Source organism: Coregonus clupeaformis, unplaced genomic scaffold (assembly GCF_020615455.1).
Source record: "Coregonus clupeaformis isolate EN_2021a unplaced genomic scaffold, ASM2061545v1 scaf0074, whole genome shotgun sequence".
Classification (NCBI taxonomy): Eukaryota; Metazoa; Chordata; class Actinopteri; order Salmoniformes; family Salmonidae; genus Coregonus; species Coregonus clupeaformis.
In genome coordinates, this window is record NW_025533529.1 from 806,571 (window position 1) to 821,854 (window position 15,284).

General features: G+C 45.4%; 1 protein-coding gene across 1 annotated transcript in view; it reads right to left on the reverse strand.

Moving 5' to 3' along the window:
- The window catches only part of LOC121548327 (T-cell immunomodulatory protein), a gene marked incomplete at its 5' end in the record, with an annotated part of 85,923 nt that overhangs the window by 7,125 nt on the left and 63,514 nt on the right, over positions 1-15,284 (reverse strand). Inside the window, one exon of the mRNA XM_045213039.1 lies at positions 1,547-1,671. Coding sequence (XP_045068974.1) covers positions 1,547-1,671 — 125 coding nt within the window. The remainder of the gene's footprint in view (positions 1-1,546; positions 1,672-15,284) is intronic.

The window sequence follows — 15,284 nt, forward strand, 5'->3', positions numbered from 1 at the left end:
CACTCAAAACCCTCAAATGGCCTCCTACATTTTTCACCCTGTGAGGAAGGGTTGGAGACAGACCTGAGAGACAGATATTATCCTCTCCAAACTCTCACAGAGACAGTGATATATACACAGCTGTTCATTAAATGTGTACACTGACTGTACAAAACATTAAGAACACCTTCCTAATATTGTGTTGCACCCTCAGAACAGCCTCAATTCGTCAGGACATGGACTCTACAAGGTGTCGAAAGCATTCCACAGGGATGCTGGCCCATGTTGACTCCAATGCTCCCACAGTTGTGTCAACTTGGCTGGATGTCCTTTGGGTGGTGGACCATTGTTGATACACACAGGAAACTGTGTAGCTCAGTTGGTAGAGCATGGCGTTTGCGACGCCAGGGTTGTGGGTTTGATTCCCACGGGGGGCCAGTATGAAAAATGTATGCACTCACTAACTGTGAGTTGCTCTGGATAAGAGCGTCTTCTAAATGACTAAAATGTAAATGTAAATGAAACTGTTGAGCGTGAAAAACCCAGCAGCGTTGCAGATCTTGACACAAACCGGTGTACCTAGCACCTACTACCATACCACGTTCAAAGGCACTTACATTTTATGTCTTGCCCATTCACCCTCTGAATGGCACACATTCACAATCCATGTCTCAAGGCTTAAAAATCCTTCTTTAACCTGTCACCTCCCCTTCATCTACACTGATAGCTTTCACCTGGATTCACCTGGTCAGTCTATATCATGGAAAGAGCAGGTGTCCTTTATGTTTTGTACACTGTATGTAGCACAGGTAGCACTGAAGACACCATATTCATACACCCTCTGAAGGTAAAAATTGGTTAGCATAATACAAAGCATTATAAAGATTTTATTAACTGCTGTGTAGGGAAATGTGAACCTTAGTGGAAACATTTTCTTGCATAACTCAAAGGATGCGAGCGACAACCAAGCACGTTGCTGTACTGCAGATGCTTTACTCAGTACGAGCCTCGCTCCCAAGGTAGTAAGGTATGGGCAGAAATGTGCAATGCAAATCCGTTTTGATGAAGACCTCTGTTCTATTCTTTGACAGGCGAGGAACGGGAGCGAGCGTCTTAAATTCAACTAAGCTGCGCAGGGGAATCTATCGAGGAACCAACAAACAGCATTTCAAACGGCACGCGATATGAGAGACAGAAGGCTGTCGCTCCACACAAACCCAAACCACATGCCAATGTTTGAGGTAGCACAAAAGTGGGTGAACGAAGAAGATAATGAATTATTTAATGCATAATAGACCATCAACTTATCATATTGCAACAGGAAGAAACATTTACATTAACCTGCAGTAGAGTTAGTGTCACTATCAGTGGCTCTGGGTGTGTTCTCCACATGGGTGCAGTGACTAGAAACAGTATCAGTTCCGTGCTGTAGTTATTAGACCTGTGTAGCTCCTACTTCATCTGTAGCTCCTACTGCATCCTGTCCTATCTGTGTTTGTCTGGCATGTCCCTCCTCTCCTCTCCGCTCCCCTCCCCTCCCCCAGTGCTGCAGCGCACCATACTGTACCTTGTCCCCGAGGGGCCGGGGGATACCCACGTACAGGTGGTCCAGGAAGTTGGCGCTGCGCCCCAGCCCCAGGACGGTGTAAGGCAGCTGCAGGGAGAGGTGGGCCGACTGGCTCAGCTGGCCGGCTGCATGGAGGGGAAAACAAAGGAGCCATTAGAGCCATTCAGACCCATAAACAAGCCTCATAAAAGAGGAGCCATTAGAGCCATTCAGATCCATAAACAAGACTCATAAAAAGAGGAGCCATTAGAGCCATTCAGACCCATAAAAATACTCATAAAAGAGGAGCCATTAGAGCCATTCAGACCCATAAACAAGACTCATAAAAGAGGAGCCATTAGAGCCATTCAGACCCATAAACAAGCCTCATAAAAGAGGAGCCATTAGAGCCATTCAGACCCATAAACAAGCTTCATAAAATACACAAATCAGACGATCCTATTCCTACCATCGCCCAGTCCAGAAGCGTCTACCGCCCCCCACCTCCTCCACCACCACCACCACCACCACCACCACGTCCTCGCCACTGGCCCACGCCCTGCCAAGCGCAGCCGACATAAATCACCCGCTTTACGGTAAACAAAGAGAGCACCACGGCAACAAATCAGAATAAATGTGGCTGGACTGCATGGCGGGTCTGGACCCACACTCAGATGGAAGTCTGTTTTTACATTTACGATGTGCAGAAAGCAAAAGATTCAACGACTGATTAAAGCAGGATCTTTAGTCCACATAAAAAAAACACTTAGTGTGTTCTGCCTAGCTATTATCTACACATTTAACCTAAGTATAGAGCCTAAACGCCTGGGGTTAAATGCCTGTCTATGAATAAAGCATAAGTGTACACCATCTTGAGCGAATGTATATATTACCTTCCACGAATCTCCATTGTAACAGTTTGAAATTAGGAACAACTAGACCATCTCCTCTGAAATGAAAGCGTGACCCTGCTTTTGAGCCCTGTTCCTGCTTTCTGTAATTGATTGCAATGATAGAGCAGGTTACACTGAGCAGCTTCAGAGCAGTTGCTGTAAAAGCCAATGTAATTGCTTCAATCCTACAGAGATGCTCACTTTAAAAAAACATTTAAATTGACTGGCAGGGACAAAGGAAGCTGAGAAAGTCAGAATCTGTCATTACAGGTAGAAATATGGTACTGTATACATTTCTGTTAATAAAGAGGCTTGTCCATTGTAGTGACACTGATTGGAAGTCCACTTCACAGTGCTAGTAAAACCAGTTGGCTAACTGTTAATATGGACGTCACACTGAGACCTTGGTGTATGTGTGAGATCGATCCCTCCCATCAGCTTTGTGATACAATAGCAGGGTATTGACTCTGACACATACACTGAGCGTACAAAACATGCTCTTTTCATGACACAGACTGACCAGGTGAATCCAGGTGAAAGCTATGATCCCTTATTGATGTCACCTGTTAAATCCACTTCAATCAGTGTAGATCAGTGGTCACCAACCTTTTCGGAGTCAAGATCACTTTCTGAGTCAAAATGCAAGCCTAGATCTACTGCTCAGAGTTTGGAATCTGATTGATTGATTGCTTCTGTGGACAGGTGTCTTTTATACAGGTAACAAGCTGAGATTAGGAGCACTCCCTTTAAGTGTGCGCTCCTAATCTCAGCTCGTTGCCTGTATAAAAGACACCTGGGAGCCAGAAATCTTTCTGATTGAGAGGGGGTCAAATATGTATTTCCCTCATTAAAATGCAAATCAATTTATAACATTTTTGAAATGCGTTTTTCTGGATTTTTTTGTTGTTATTCTGTCTCTTACTGTTCAAATAAACCTACCATTACAATTATAGACTGATCATTTCTTTGTCAGTGGGCAAACATACAAAATCAGCAGGGGATCAAATACTTCTTTCCCTCACTGTACAGTTCTACTGAAAACTAAAGAAAAGTCACTCAGCGGAGAGAGCGTGAGCAGAGAGAGACGGCTTAATGATGCTATTTAAAAGAAAAACAATTTGCTCTGTGTAAGCCTCTCGTCGGTAATGAGAAGAGGGAGAGAGCTTTTAAAATCACAGTTTAGAGGTGTTACCGTGCTGGAAAAAGGACAAAGGAAAGCTAATGACTTCATCCATGAACATTAAAATGGAGTTTGAATTCTGTGCACTGTCCTGGCTCTTCTCCCTGGTATTAGGGAGCTGAGGAAGGCGTTGCAATTTTGGAATTGTCCACTAATGAGAGGGCACACACTAGAAGACCACACACAAACTGACAGAGTAATCAGATGAAGGTGTATATTGGTTCACCAGAATTACTATTTTGATATGATTCTAAATGTGGCCAATGCATAAAGAGATTATAAACAGGACATTTAAAAGTAAGCAGTTCAGTTAAATGTTGTTCCAACTCAGGGTTTCCCAAACTCCTGGCACTACAAAGCTGATTCAAATAACCAACTGATTATTTGAATCAGGTGTGTAGTGCTAGGGCAAAAACCAAAACGTGCACCCAGTGGGGGCCCGGGGACCGAGTTTGGGAAACCCTGTTCTAACTGGGCTACCATGACCGGACCCAAGGGTCTTTCTCTATACTCTCAGGCACAGAGCCAAAGATTCAGATACACAAAAGATTCAGATACACACAATAGTCAGCAGAAAGTGTGTGAGCTCTGACTTGTCCCCATGTGAACTGTTGTACCAGCTTTGTCTCAAACACACACACACACTGCAGCTTCTCCCTCTAACTGAATGCCAGAGTGAGCTCAGGAAGGTCATCTCTGTTTAGTCAAGGTAATAATGTATGAAAGAAAGAAACACGTGCATCTCTCTCTTCTCCATTCAAGCTCAGACTAATGCCGGGCGAACACTACACGACACGACTTTCAAAATCCTCACATTAAACAACTGTCTTTCCTGTAGTTTTTTGTCTTGCCAACATAGCGGTGTGCATACTAAACGATCTGGCACAGACGAAGGGGGTCACACTACAAGATTCTTCACTTGATGTGATTAGATCGTTAACTTAGCTAGAATGAGCTGTGGCTCAAAGCAGCCGCATCAACGTTTTCAGTCAGAGATCCACGCTTGCAATACAGAGTTGAAATCTCTAGCCAATACATTGAATTTAATAACATTGCTTGTGAACTTTAGAGCTGTAACGATTTGACACTTTAGCTTTGGATAAAGGCAAGTAGAAACGCATACTAGTAGTAGTCATCGCTCCTGCTGGAGAGTCTACACATTCTGGGTGACGTGATACAACGTTATCATCGCACTGGCTTCTTCTCTGGCGAGCTCTCATTGGCTGTTGCTGATCACCGTTCTCAAAAGTTGTCGTTGCACATCTCACTACAACAGCATTGCAGATTTTGTGCCGATAAAATCAAACGTGTTTGAAAATATCAGGGCGTCTGGGACGGCTCAAAGACAGGATCAGTAGCCCTCAGATTGAGTCTCTGACCCGCTCACATTAAACGAGCATCGGTGACGGCCCCACGCCCAGAGTAGGCAACAACATTGGGATTTTGTGTCTAATCTCAAAAATTTACCCGAACCGTAAATCGGGGCCAAAATCGTCTAGTGCACGCCCGGCTTAAGTAACCACAGTCTCTGTAAGGGCTGGAGGAGAGGATGGTAGACGACATACATTTTGGGGTTAACCAGCTACCCTAGTGACAGGTTGTAGTTGTGTGTTGAATGTTAACTAAAGGATAGGTCATGTTGCGAATGGACACAGCAGGGGGAAATGTCACAGTGCTGCTGGGGACGCTTGCTAGAGGATGTGTCACTCAGAGAGAGAGGAAGCTGGCTTAGGGACTGCCACTCTGCAGGTGGGGGAGCTAGGCTGGAGAGAGGCCATGCACTGAGGTGGGGGGTGCTGGTGGTGCTGGCTGGAGGAAGGCTTGTGATGGGTGGGGGTTCTGGCTAGCTGCTGCGGGCTACAGCCTGGTGTGTGTGGGAGCCCTATCTCCCTGCAGCACAGCCGTGGAGCACACAGACAGACCTTGGCGGAGCGCTCCAGCCTGCAGCACATGACTGACAGCCTCCAATCCCCCTCTCAGACCACAAAGAGGATTCAGAGCAGCCAACCAGCCAAACAGCTCCCGAAGAGCAGGCTTACTCAAGGAACCTTACGCTTCCACAGGTTATCACATTCACTCATTCCCAGGCTCTCTCCAATCTGGGTGTGAGGAGTCTCAAGCATGTTGATGAGTACCAGCCACCCACCCACCGACCCACACATATTGTAGAGCCTCCAAGCAAACAGAGCAGAACACATGTTCACACCCAACGAGTCAGGACTCCTCAGCTCCAAAAGCTCATTCAGAAACATGGGCGAGTACATTGCGCACACACACACACACACACACACACACACACACACACACACACACACACACACACACACACACACACACACACACACACACACACACACACACACACACACACACACACACACACACACACACACACACACACACACACACACACACACACACACACACACACACACACACACACACACACACTGTGAGCCAAAGAAACCCCCCTCAGCATCAAAAGCCTGACTCAGAACATAAAACTTGCAGTGATCTCCTGTGCCAGAGAGAAAGAGATGGAGAGTGGATATCTAGTGAAGAGGAAGAGGAGAGGAACTTTGCCAGCTTCACAACATAAGGGAAGGAAGAGCTACTCTTCAGTCTCCTCCCTAACGACTCACTTCCCATGCTGCTCTTGTGAGTCAGGGAGCAAGGGAGGAATCTCACAAGTTCAAAACTCCTAAGAGGGGAAATCTACCTAACCCTCAAAAAGACATACACACGAACAATGGCAACTTGCAATACTCCTCACCGAGTCTCCGAGCCAGAAGAGAGGCACTGAAGCTCAATGGTAGAGGAGAGAAGACACAGGTGTGTGAGGCTGAGTGTTGAAACACACTGTTGCCCTCCCACCAGAGACAGAGAGGGGGGGCTGATCCAGGACTGGGCTAAAGAGGGGGAGGTACGGCTCTGAGGCACACTTGTTAACATTCAGTGTATAATTTAGAGTAGGACTCTTACTCAGTGAGTAGAGGGATAAAGAGACGCCTCAGCCCTGAATTATGTCACAGAGTGTGACTCCAGCCCACTCGTAATCAAATCACTTTAGTCCCTCCACTCCCTCAGAGACACCAGCGGTAGAAGAGACTAGCTCTCTATGCGGGCCTCTTCGGCCACCGTCCTACACACACACACACACACACACACACACATGCAAAAACACATGAGCATATCACACAAAAACACACTGCAGGCTTTTAACCTTCATTGGTCACAGAGGAATTTAGTCTCACTCACAATGATACAACACAAATAGAACATACGGAGACTGGTAAACAATGGGACGGCGACATCATTATATTGCAACAGACACCATCAGGCAAACGCTAATGGAGATCAGCATTAGTATTGTAACAAAAGTGACCCATAGTTTTAGGACACAATTATCTTATGAAACATTATCTCAAATGGTGACCATTGTGGCCAGTAGCAATCTTTTAACAACAGCGTATAAAGAACTCGCACACGCTACATCGAATCTTGATTAGGTTTCACACAGTCAGACACACACAGCCTCAAACACATCTTCCCAAGGCCCCAGATCATCTCGGCAACCTGTTTGTGGAGAGATTCTCAACATCTGTCGCTATAGAAACCACTCTCTCCCCTGATTGCCCACTTCCACAGCAATGGGAGGGACGGAAAGGACACATAGTGGCGATTGAGGACGTTGCGGCGGCAGGGCCTGGGGAATAAAGGACGTTAGAGGAATGAAGTGGTACACACTGAGCCACAGCTAAGCCTGGGAGAGGAGAGGGGCCCTCAGCACCCACACAATGCAGACGGCAGATTCAGACATTGATTTGTGGGGAGAAGCGTGTGTCTGTAGTGGAGGAGATAAGTGGCATGCCCATAGGGCTCCTATCCACTCCTCTCTTATCACTAGTGCTCTCACAGGAGGAAAAGACAGAATTAAAGCTCACGGCACCATGTGTGACACAGTGTTTGTTGAGATCATCAGTGCGTCGTGTCTGATCATCAGAAACACAACGAGAAGAAGAAGCAAACTGAGATCTGGGTTTGACAGATCAAGACTGGTGTTGAGAGAGGAGGTAACCAGAATAGATGGTGACTCTTTTTCCCTATCTCCTTCTCTCTTGTTTCCCCTCTCTCTCCTTATCTCTCTCCTCCTCTCTTGCTCCCCCTCTCGCTCCCTCCCTCTTGTCCCCTCTCTCTATCTACCTCTTGTTATCCCTCTCCCACTCCCTCCCACTCTCTCCCTCTACCTCTTGTTCCCTCTCTTTCTACCTCCTGTTCTCTCTCCCTCTACCTCTTGTTCTCTCTCCATCTCTTGTTCCCTCTCTCTCATAATTGGGCATTAGGCTGCAGTTGAGATGTGTGCTCTCCTACAGGTTACTGTGGCGACAGAGCAGGCTTTGAGAGGCATTCAGATCTATTACATTAGGGGAGCATGGCAGATACTAGGACTGAGACCATTCCCACTGATGGAACACAGGGAGAAGAGGAGATGTAGAGACAATATTAACACACTACAGGGAGAAGAGGAGATGTAGAGACAATATTAACACACTACAGGGAGAAGAGGAGATGTAGAGACAATATTAACACACTACAGGGAGAAGAGGAGATGTAGAGACAATATTAACACACTACAGGGAGAAGAGGAGATGTAGAGACAATATTAACACACTACAGGGAGACGAGGAGATGTAGAGACAATATTAACACACTACAGGGAGAAGAGGAGATGTAGAGACAATATTAACACACTACAGGGAGAAGAGGAGATGTAGAGACAATATTAACACACTTCAGGGAGAAGAGGAGATGTAGAGACAATATTAACACACTTTAGGGAGAAGAGGAGATGTAGAGACAATATTAACACACTACAGGGAGAAGAGGAGATGTAGAGACAATATTAACACACTACAGGGAGAAGAGGAGATGTAGAGACAATATTAACACACTTTAGGGAGAAGAGGAGATGTAGAGACAATATTAACACACTACAGGGAGAAGAGGAGATGTAGAGACAATATTAACACACTACAGGGAGAAGAGGAGATGTAGAGACAATATTAACACACTCCGGGGAGAAGAGGAGATGTAGAGACAATATTAACACACTACAGGGAGAAGAGGAGATGTAGAGACAATATTAACACACTCCGGGGAGAAGAGGAGATGTAGAGACAATATTAACACACTACAGGGAGAAGAGGAGATGTAGAGACAATATTAACACACTACAGGGAGAAGAGGAGAATAGAGACAATATTAACACACTTTAGGGAGAAGAGGAGATGTAGAGACAATATTAACACACTCCAGGGAGAAGAGGAGATGTAGAGACAATATTAACACACTTTAGGGAGAAGAGGAGATATAGAGACAATATTAACACACTTTAGGGAGAAGAGGAGATGTAGAGACAATATTAACACACTCCAGGGAGAAGAGGAGATGTAGAGACAATATTAACACACTCCGGGGAGAAGAGGAGATGTAGAGACAATATTAACACACTCCGGGGAGAAGAGGAGATGTAGAGACAATATTAACACACTACAGGGAGAAGAGGAGATGTAAAGACAATATTAACACACTCCAGGGAGAAGAGGAGATGTAGAGACAATATTGACACACTACAGGGAGAAGAGGAGATGTAGAGACAATATTAACACACTACAGGGAGAAGAGGAGATGTAGAGACAATATTAACACACTACAGGGAGAAGAGGAGATGTAGAGACAATATTAACACACTTTAGGGAGAAGAGGAGATGTAGAGACAATATTAACACACTTTAGGGAGAAGAGGAGATGTAGAGACAATATTAACACACTTTAGGGAGAAGAGGAGATGTAGAGACAATATTAACACACTACAGGGAGAAGAGGAGATGTAGAGACAATATTAACACACTACAGGGAGAAGAGGAGATGTAGAGACAATATTAAAAACACTCCAGAGAGAAGAGGAGAACAATGACAGAAAGAAAGAGAGGGAGAGAAAGATATTATGTGTGAGAGAACGAGACAGAGTGAGCGAAAGGAAAGAGAGTGAGTGTATTGTGTGGTTTGTAGAGAGAGATAAACAGGAGGAGTTGAACAGGCGGAGGGGTAATCCTGCATTGAATTTGAGAACAATTTACTGGCCTGAGTGCAGAAACCCACAGGAGAGAATCATGGGCAGAACAAAGCTCTGATCAATAATAATCCTCCCTTTCTCTCCAGTTGGTTAGCTCTGCACACTTCCACACATTCAACACCTTCAACTGACTTCAACCTGACAAGACACAGGTCCAGCCCAACAGGTGATGTGTGTGTGAGAGAGTGTACTGTGTGCATGTCTGTGTGTGGTGTGTTTGGTTACCTGGGCATCTGTATGAAGAGTGACTTGTTCACCTGACTTGATCACTCATGAGTGTCATATAGAGAGTATAAAATCTGTGTGTCTCACAATAATGACAGCATAGTACAGTGATTGTGTGTGTATAGGTGTCTGTGTGTGTCTGCTGTCCTTAATCCTCCATCCTCATTTGCCTAATTAAACAGATCCTGCTGAAGTTCCCTACCGATGTAGAGCTGTTTGTTCCTCATCCCTCCTCCTCTCCTCCCCTCCAATAAGCCAGCCAAAAGCCCCGGCACCATGGGAGAGAAAGAGAGGGATAGAATCCAGAGATAGGTGGATAGAGAGAGCGCATCCCCACACCTCTTTTGTACCAGTGGTACTATTCATTCACCATCCCTCATTTTTCAAATGACAGCGATTCCTCTGCTTCATTTCATCCAGTATCTTCTGTGCCCAGAGGCTAGCACCCTCCCTCCCTTCCTCCTCTCTTATGCAGTGAACACAACACACACAGCCCGTCCTGCCATCACCAGTCGAGGGTAATCGATCTTGTCTGCTTATTAAGCCTGACACCAGACCAGACCGCCTTAACACCACGCCAGAGAAGCTTTAAAATCACTAGCTTTACCCCGCACCAACAACATATAGATGTACACTACAAAGGTCCATTGCTGACAGGTGTATAAAATTGAGCACACAGCCATGCAATCTCCATAGACAAACATTGGCAGTAGAATAGCCCATACTGAAGAGCTCAGTGACTTTCAACGTGGCACCGTCATAGGATGCCACCTTTCCAACAAGTCAGTTGGTCAAATTTCTGCCCTGCTAGAGCTGCCCCGGTCAACTGTATGCGCTGTTATTGTGAAGTGGAAACGTCTAGGAGCAACAACGGCTCAGCCGCAAAGTGGTAGGCCACACAAGCTCACAGAACGGGACTGGCGAGTGCTGAAGAGCGTAGCGCATAAAAATAGTCTGTCTTCGGTTGCAACACTCACTACCGAGTTCCAAACTGCCTCTGGAAGCAACGTCAGCACAAGAACTGTTAGTTGGGAGCTTCATGAAATGGGTTTCCATGGCCGAGCAGCCGCACACAAGCCTAAGATCAACATGCGCAATGCCAAGCGTCGGCTGGAGTGGTGTAAAGCTCGCCGCCATTGGACTCTGGAGCAGTGGAAACGCGTTCTCTGGAGTGATGAATCACGCTTCACCATCACGCAGTCTGACGGACGAATCTGGGTTTGGCGGATGCCAGGAGAACACTACCTGCCCGAATGCATAGTGACGACTGTCAAGTTTGGTGGAGGAGGAATAATGAATGGTCTGGGGCTGTTTTTCATGGTTCGGGTTAGGCCCCTTAGTTCCAGTGAAGGGAAATCTTAACGCTAAAGCGTACAATTACATTCTGTGCTTTAAACTTTGTGGCAACAGTTTGGGGAAGGCCCTTTCCTGTTTGAGTATTACAATACCCCCGTGCACAAAGCGAGGCCCATGCAGAAATGGTTTGTTGAGATCAGTGTGGAAGAACTTGAACAACTTTGGAATGAATCAGAACGCCGACTGCGAGACAGGCCTAATCGTCCAACATCAGTGCCCAACCTCACTAATGCTCTTGTGGTTGAATGGAAGCAAGTCCCCACAGCAATGTTCCAACATCTAGTGGAAAGCCTTCCCAGAAGAGTGGAGGCTGTTATAGCACCAAAGGGGGGACCAACTCCAAATTAATGCTCATGTTTTTGGAATGAGATGTTGAGCAGGCTATCTTCTGTACCTTGTCACAACACAACTGATTGGCTCAAATGCATTAAGAAGGAAAGAAATTCCACAAATTAACTTTTAACAAGGCACACCTGTTAATTTAAATGCATTCCAGGTGACTACCTCATGAAGCTGGTTGAGAGAATGCCAAGAGTGTGCAAAGCTGTCATCAAGGCAAAGGGTGACTACTTTGAAGAATCTAAAATCTAAAATCTATTTTGATTTCTTTAACACTTTTTTGGTTACTACATGATTCCATATGTGTTATTTCATAGTTTTGATATCTTCACTATTATTCTACAATGTAAAAAATTGTAAAAATACAGAAAAACCCTTGAATGAGTAGGTGTGTCCAAACTTTTGACTGGTACTGTACTGTGTACAGGGGACTATAGCTTACTCTATATGGCCTACTGATTTACTAACTGTGCAGAATAACAACTCCCTTGATCCAAATGGCACAGAAACCAACAGTATGGAAATCTTTCTTTAAGGTCAATGTTCATCTCAAATATAGCTACATTCTAATTCCATTCTTTTCCATAGGGAATAAGGACGGAGGGGAAAGGTAAGCTATTGCATACCAGGGCCTTATATAAATAGCCCGAAGGGTGAGGAGACTGAGGTGAGAGGTTCAGATGGAGCACTGGTTCCTGAGGACCAGGCAGCACACATGCATTGCTGCACTGCACATAAATTAAATGCCCTCCCACACACAGTCAATCAAGTACGCACATAAATACAAACAAACAAACAAACAAACATGTATGGTCACGCTCATGCACGCCCGCACAGACATACTCAAAAACACACACACACACACACACAAAACACGAGCACACAAAACACGAGCACACAAAACACGAGCACACAAAACACACACACAAACATTAACTCACACCCACACTAGGCAGGCAGAGCCAGCATTAATATTCTGCTGGTTGATTGACTAGCTCCAGCTGGAGATGTGGAGATGGAGACCGCCTGCGTCCTGGGGATCGATACACAGGCAGGCAGGTCAGCCAGGCAGAGCAGCCAGGCAGGTCAGCCAGGCAGAGCAGCCAGGCAGAGCAGCCAGGGATCATCTGACAGGACCAGCCATCCAGGCCTTTTAAATCCCCTATGTCTCTTAGCCTCAGCATCACAGAGACCAGGCCTCCACAGAACCACCGCACAGAGACACCGCAGCGCACTGAGGCTAACCGCCATGGCTATTACGCTCTTCCTGTCTGGCACACCGCACATACCCCTGGGTGTTCCCCCGGCCCGCATGCTGAGAGCACGTGGTGATATAATCACAGACCTCACACCAGCAAAAAACATGCTAAAACATAAATACTGTACTGCACACACACTGCTGATATGCTGGCCCACTGATATGCCTGCCTGCGTGACCATATCATTACCACTGAACGTTCCTGTAGGGAATTGCCTTGGTATTATCAGTAACTAACACATGGGCCTGTGCCATACGTTACAGTATGAAGGGAGCTGCCTGTACGGCACTATAACCAAGGTTCAATACCAAAAGGAGATGGCAGAGGTGAGTCTGAGTTCCGTACGCAGGTTCACCAATGAGTGCTTGAAGCCCTGTGATACAGAAGCCCCAGCGGTAAGAGCGCTATCTGTGGACCACAGCTTGGCGTAGGAGTGCTAAGTGCAGTGTGTCCTACCTCCTGTACCTTCACTTTATTTTCCCCGTTCCCTCTACTCCTTCTTTTTCATTGACCCAGATCTTCATTCCATTCCTCTAACCCATAACCCACTTGCCACTATTTGCTGCCATTTGCTTCTATTTTTCAGCCATTTTATCCTCTGCCTCTACAGTATGTCTTTTCTATAGTCCTTTCCTTCCACATCCATTCATGTATTTGACTTCCATCCCTCTATCATCTCTTTAAGTATTGAAGGGTAAACGAAGAGCATGAGGCCCCAGTAGAGAGAGCAGACAGTCCGCGCATCATCACTCATTTCTGTCAGTCTACCTGCCTTCTCCCCATGCCCCTAGCCACAGAATAAATACACTTTAAATCACAATAATACATCTTAAATTCATAATGCCAAACAGTCGATTTCTGAGTGGATAGATTATTGTAAGTATCTAAAGCCAACTAAATCTGAATCATCCGTCTGAGTTTGCGTTTGATCTGAGGGTGGATACTGGGTAACAAGGGATTGTCTTTGGGTTGAACTTGATTGAATCACACACTGGCTTTGTCCTGCACTGCACTTTATCACTGTTAAATGAGGAGTCCTGGGAATAACCCAGCCAGGGCTGGCTGGGTTATTCCACTCTCCCTACAGTACAATATATCTAACCTATACCCCGAGTGTCTCCCTCAGTCAGTGTAGACACAGCTCTGGCCTTTCACTCCCCTTCTCATTGGCTCAGCCTCCAGGCAGGCAGCTGTTGGGGCTTTTCCTCAGTTCAGCTTGTTAGATGACCTTCTCAGGGAGAGGTGTCTGGTGCAGACACAGATGCTCTTCAGCCCACAGAGCAGCTCCAGCACAGGGGTCAGAGGACAACACTAAACCAGTCATCTTTAAATAGCATTGACCACAACATGGAGGCTCCACATCCACACAGATAACAAACATGAATGGGAGAAAGGAAATTGAATAGAGGTTGGGGATTATTGAACAATAAACAAACTGTTTGGAAAGAGAGAGGGCTTTCTGACACTCTGGTTCTTTTGACTGTACTCCTTGTGGACTGATTGATCTATGCTCTTGCCCTTATAACTGTGTCCTGTCAGAGAGAGAGAGGAGTGAGGGAAGAGTGTTCTACTTCTCAAAGTGACTATTGTATTGTTGCGTTTCCATTAGTGGATGATTCCAACAGAACAGGATGTACACTACCTGTCAAAGGTTTTAGAACACCTACTCATTCCAGGGCTTTTCTGTATTTTTACTATTTTCTACATTGTAGAATAATAGTGAAGATATCAAAACTATGAAATAACACATATGGAATCATGTAGTCAGCAAAAAAAGTGTTAAACAAATCAAAATATATTTTATATTTGAGATTCTTCAAATAGCCACCCTTTGCCTTGATGACAGCTTTGCACTCTCTTGGCATTCTCTCAATCAGCTTCATGAGGTAGTCACCTGGAATGCATTTCAATTAACAGGTGTGCCTTCTTAAAAGTTAATTTGTGGAATTTCCTTCTTAATGCGTTTGAGCCAATCAGTTGTGTTGTGACAAGGTAGGGGGGGGTATACAGAAGATAGCCCTAATTGGTAAAAGACCAAGTCCATTTATGGCAAGAACAGCTCAAATAAGCAATGAAAAACAACAGTCCATCATTACTTTAAGACATGAAGGTCAGTCAATACGGAACATTTCAAGAACTTTGAAAGGTTCTTTAAGTACAGTCTCAAAAACCATCAAGCGCTATGATGAAACTGGATCTCATGAGGACCGCCACAGGAATGGAAGACCCAGAGTTACCTCTGCTGCAGAGGATAAGTTCATTAGAGTTACCAACCTCATAAATTGCAGCCCAAATAAATGCTTCACAGAGTTCAAGTAACAGACACATCAACATCAACTGTTCAGAGGAGACTGTGTGAATCAGGCCTTCA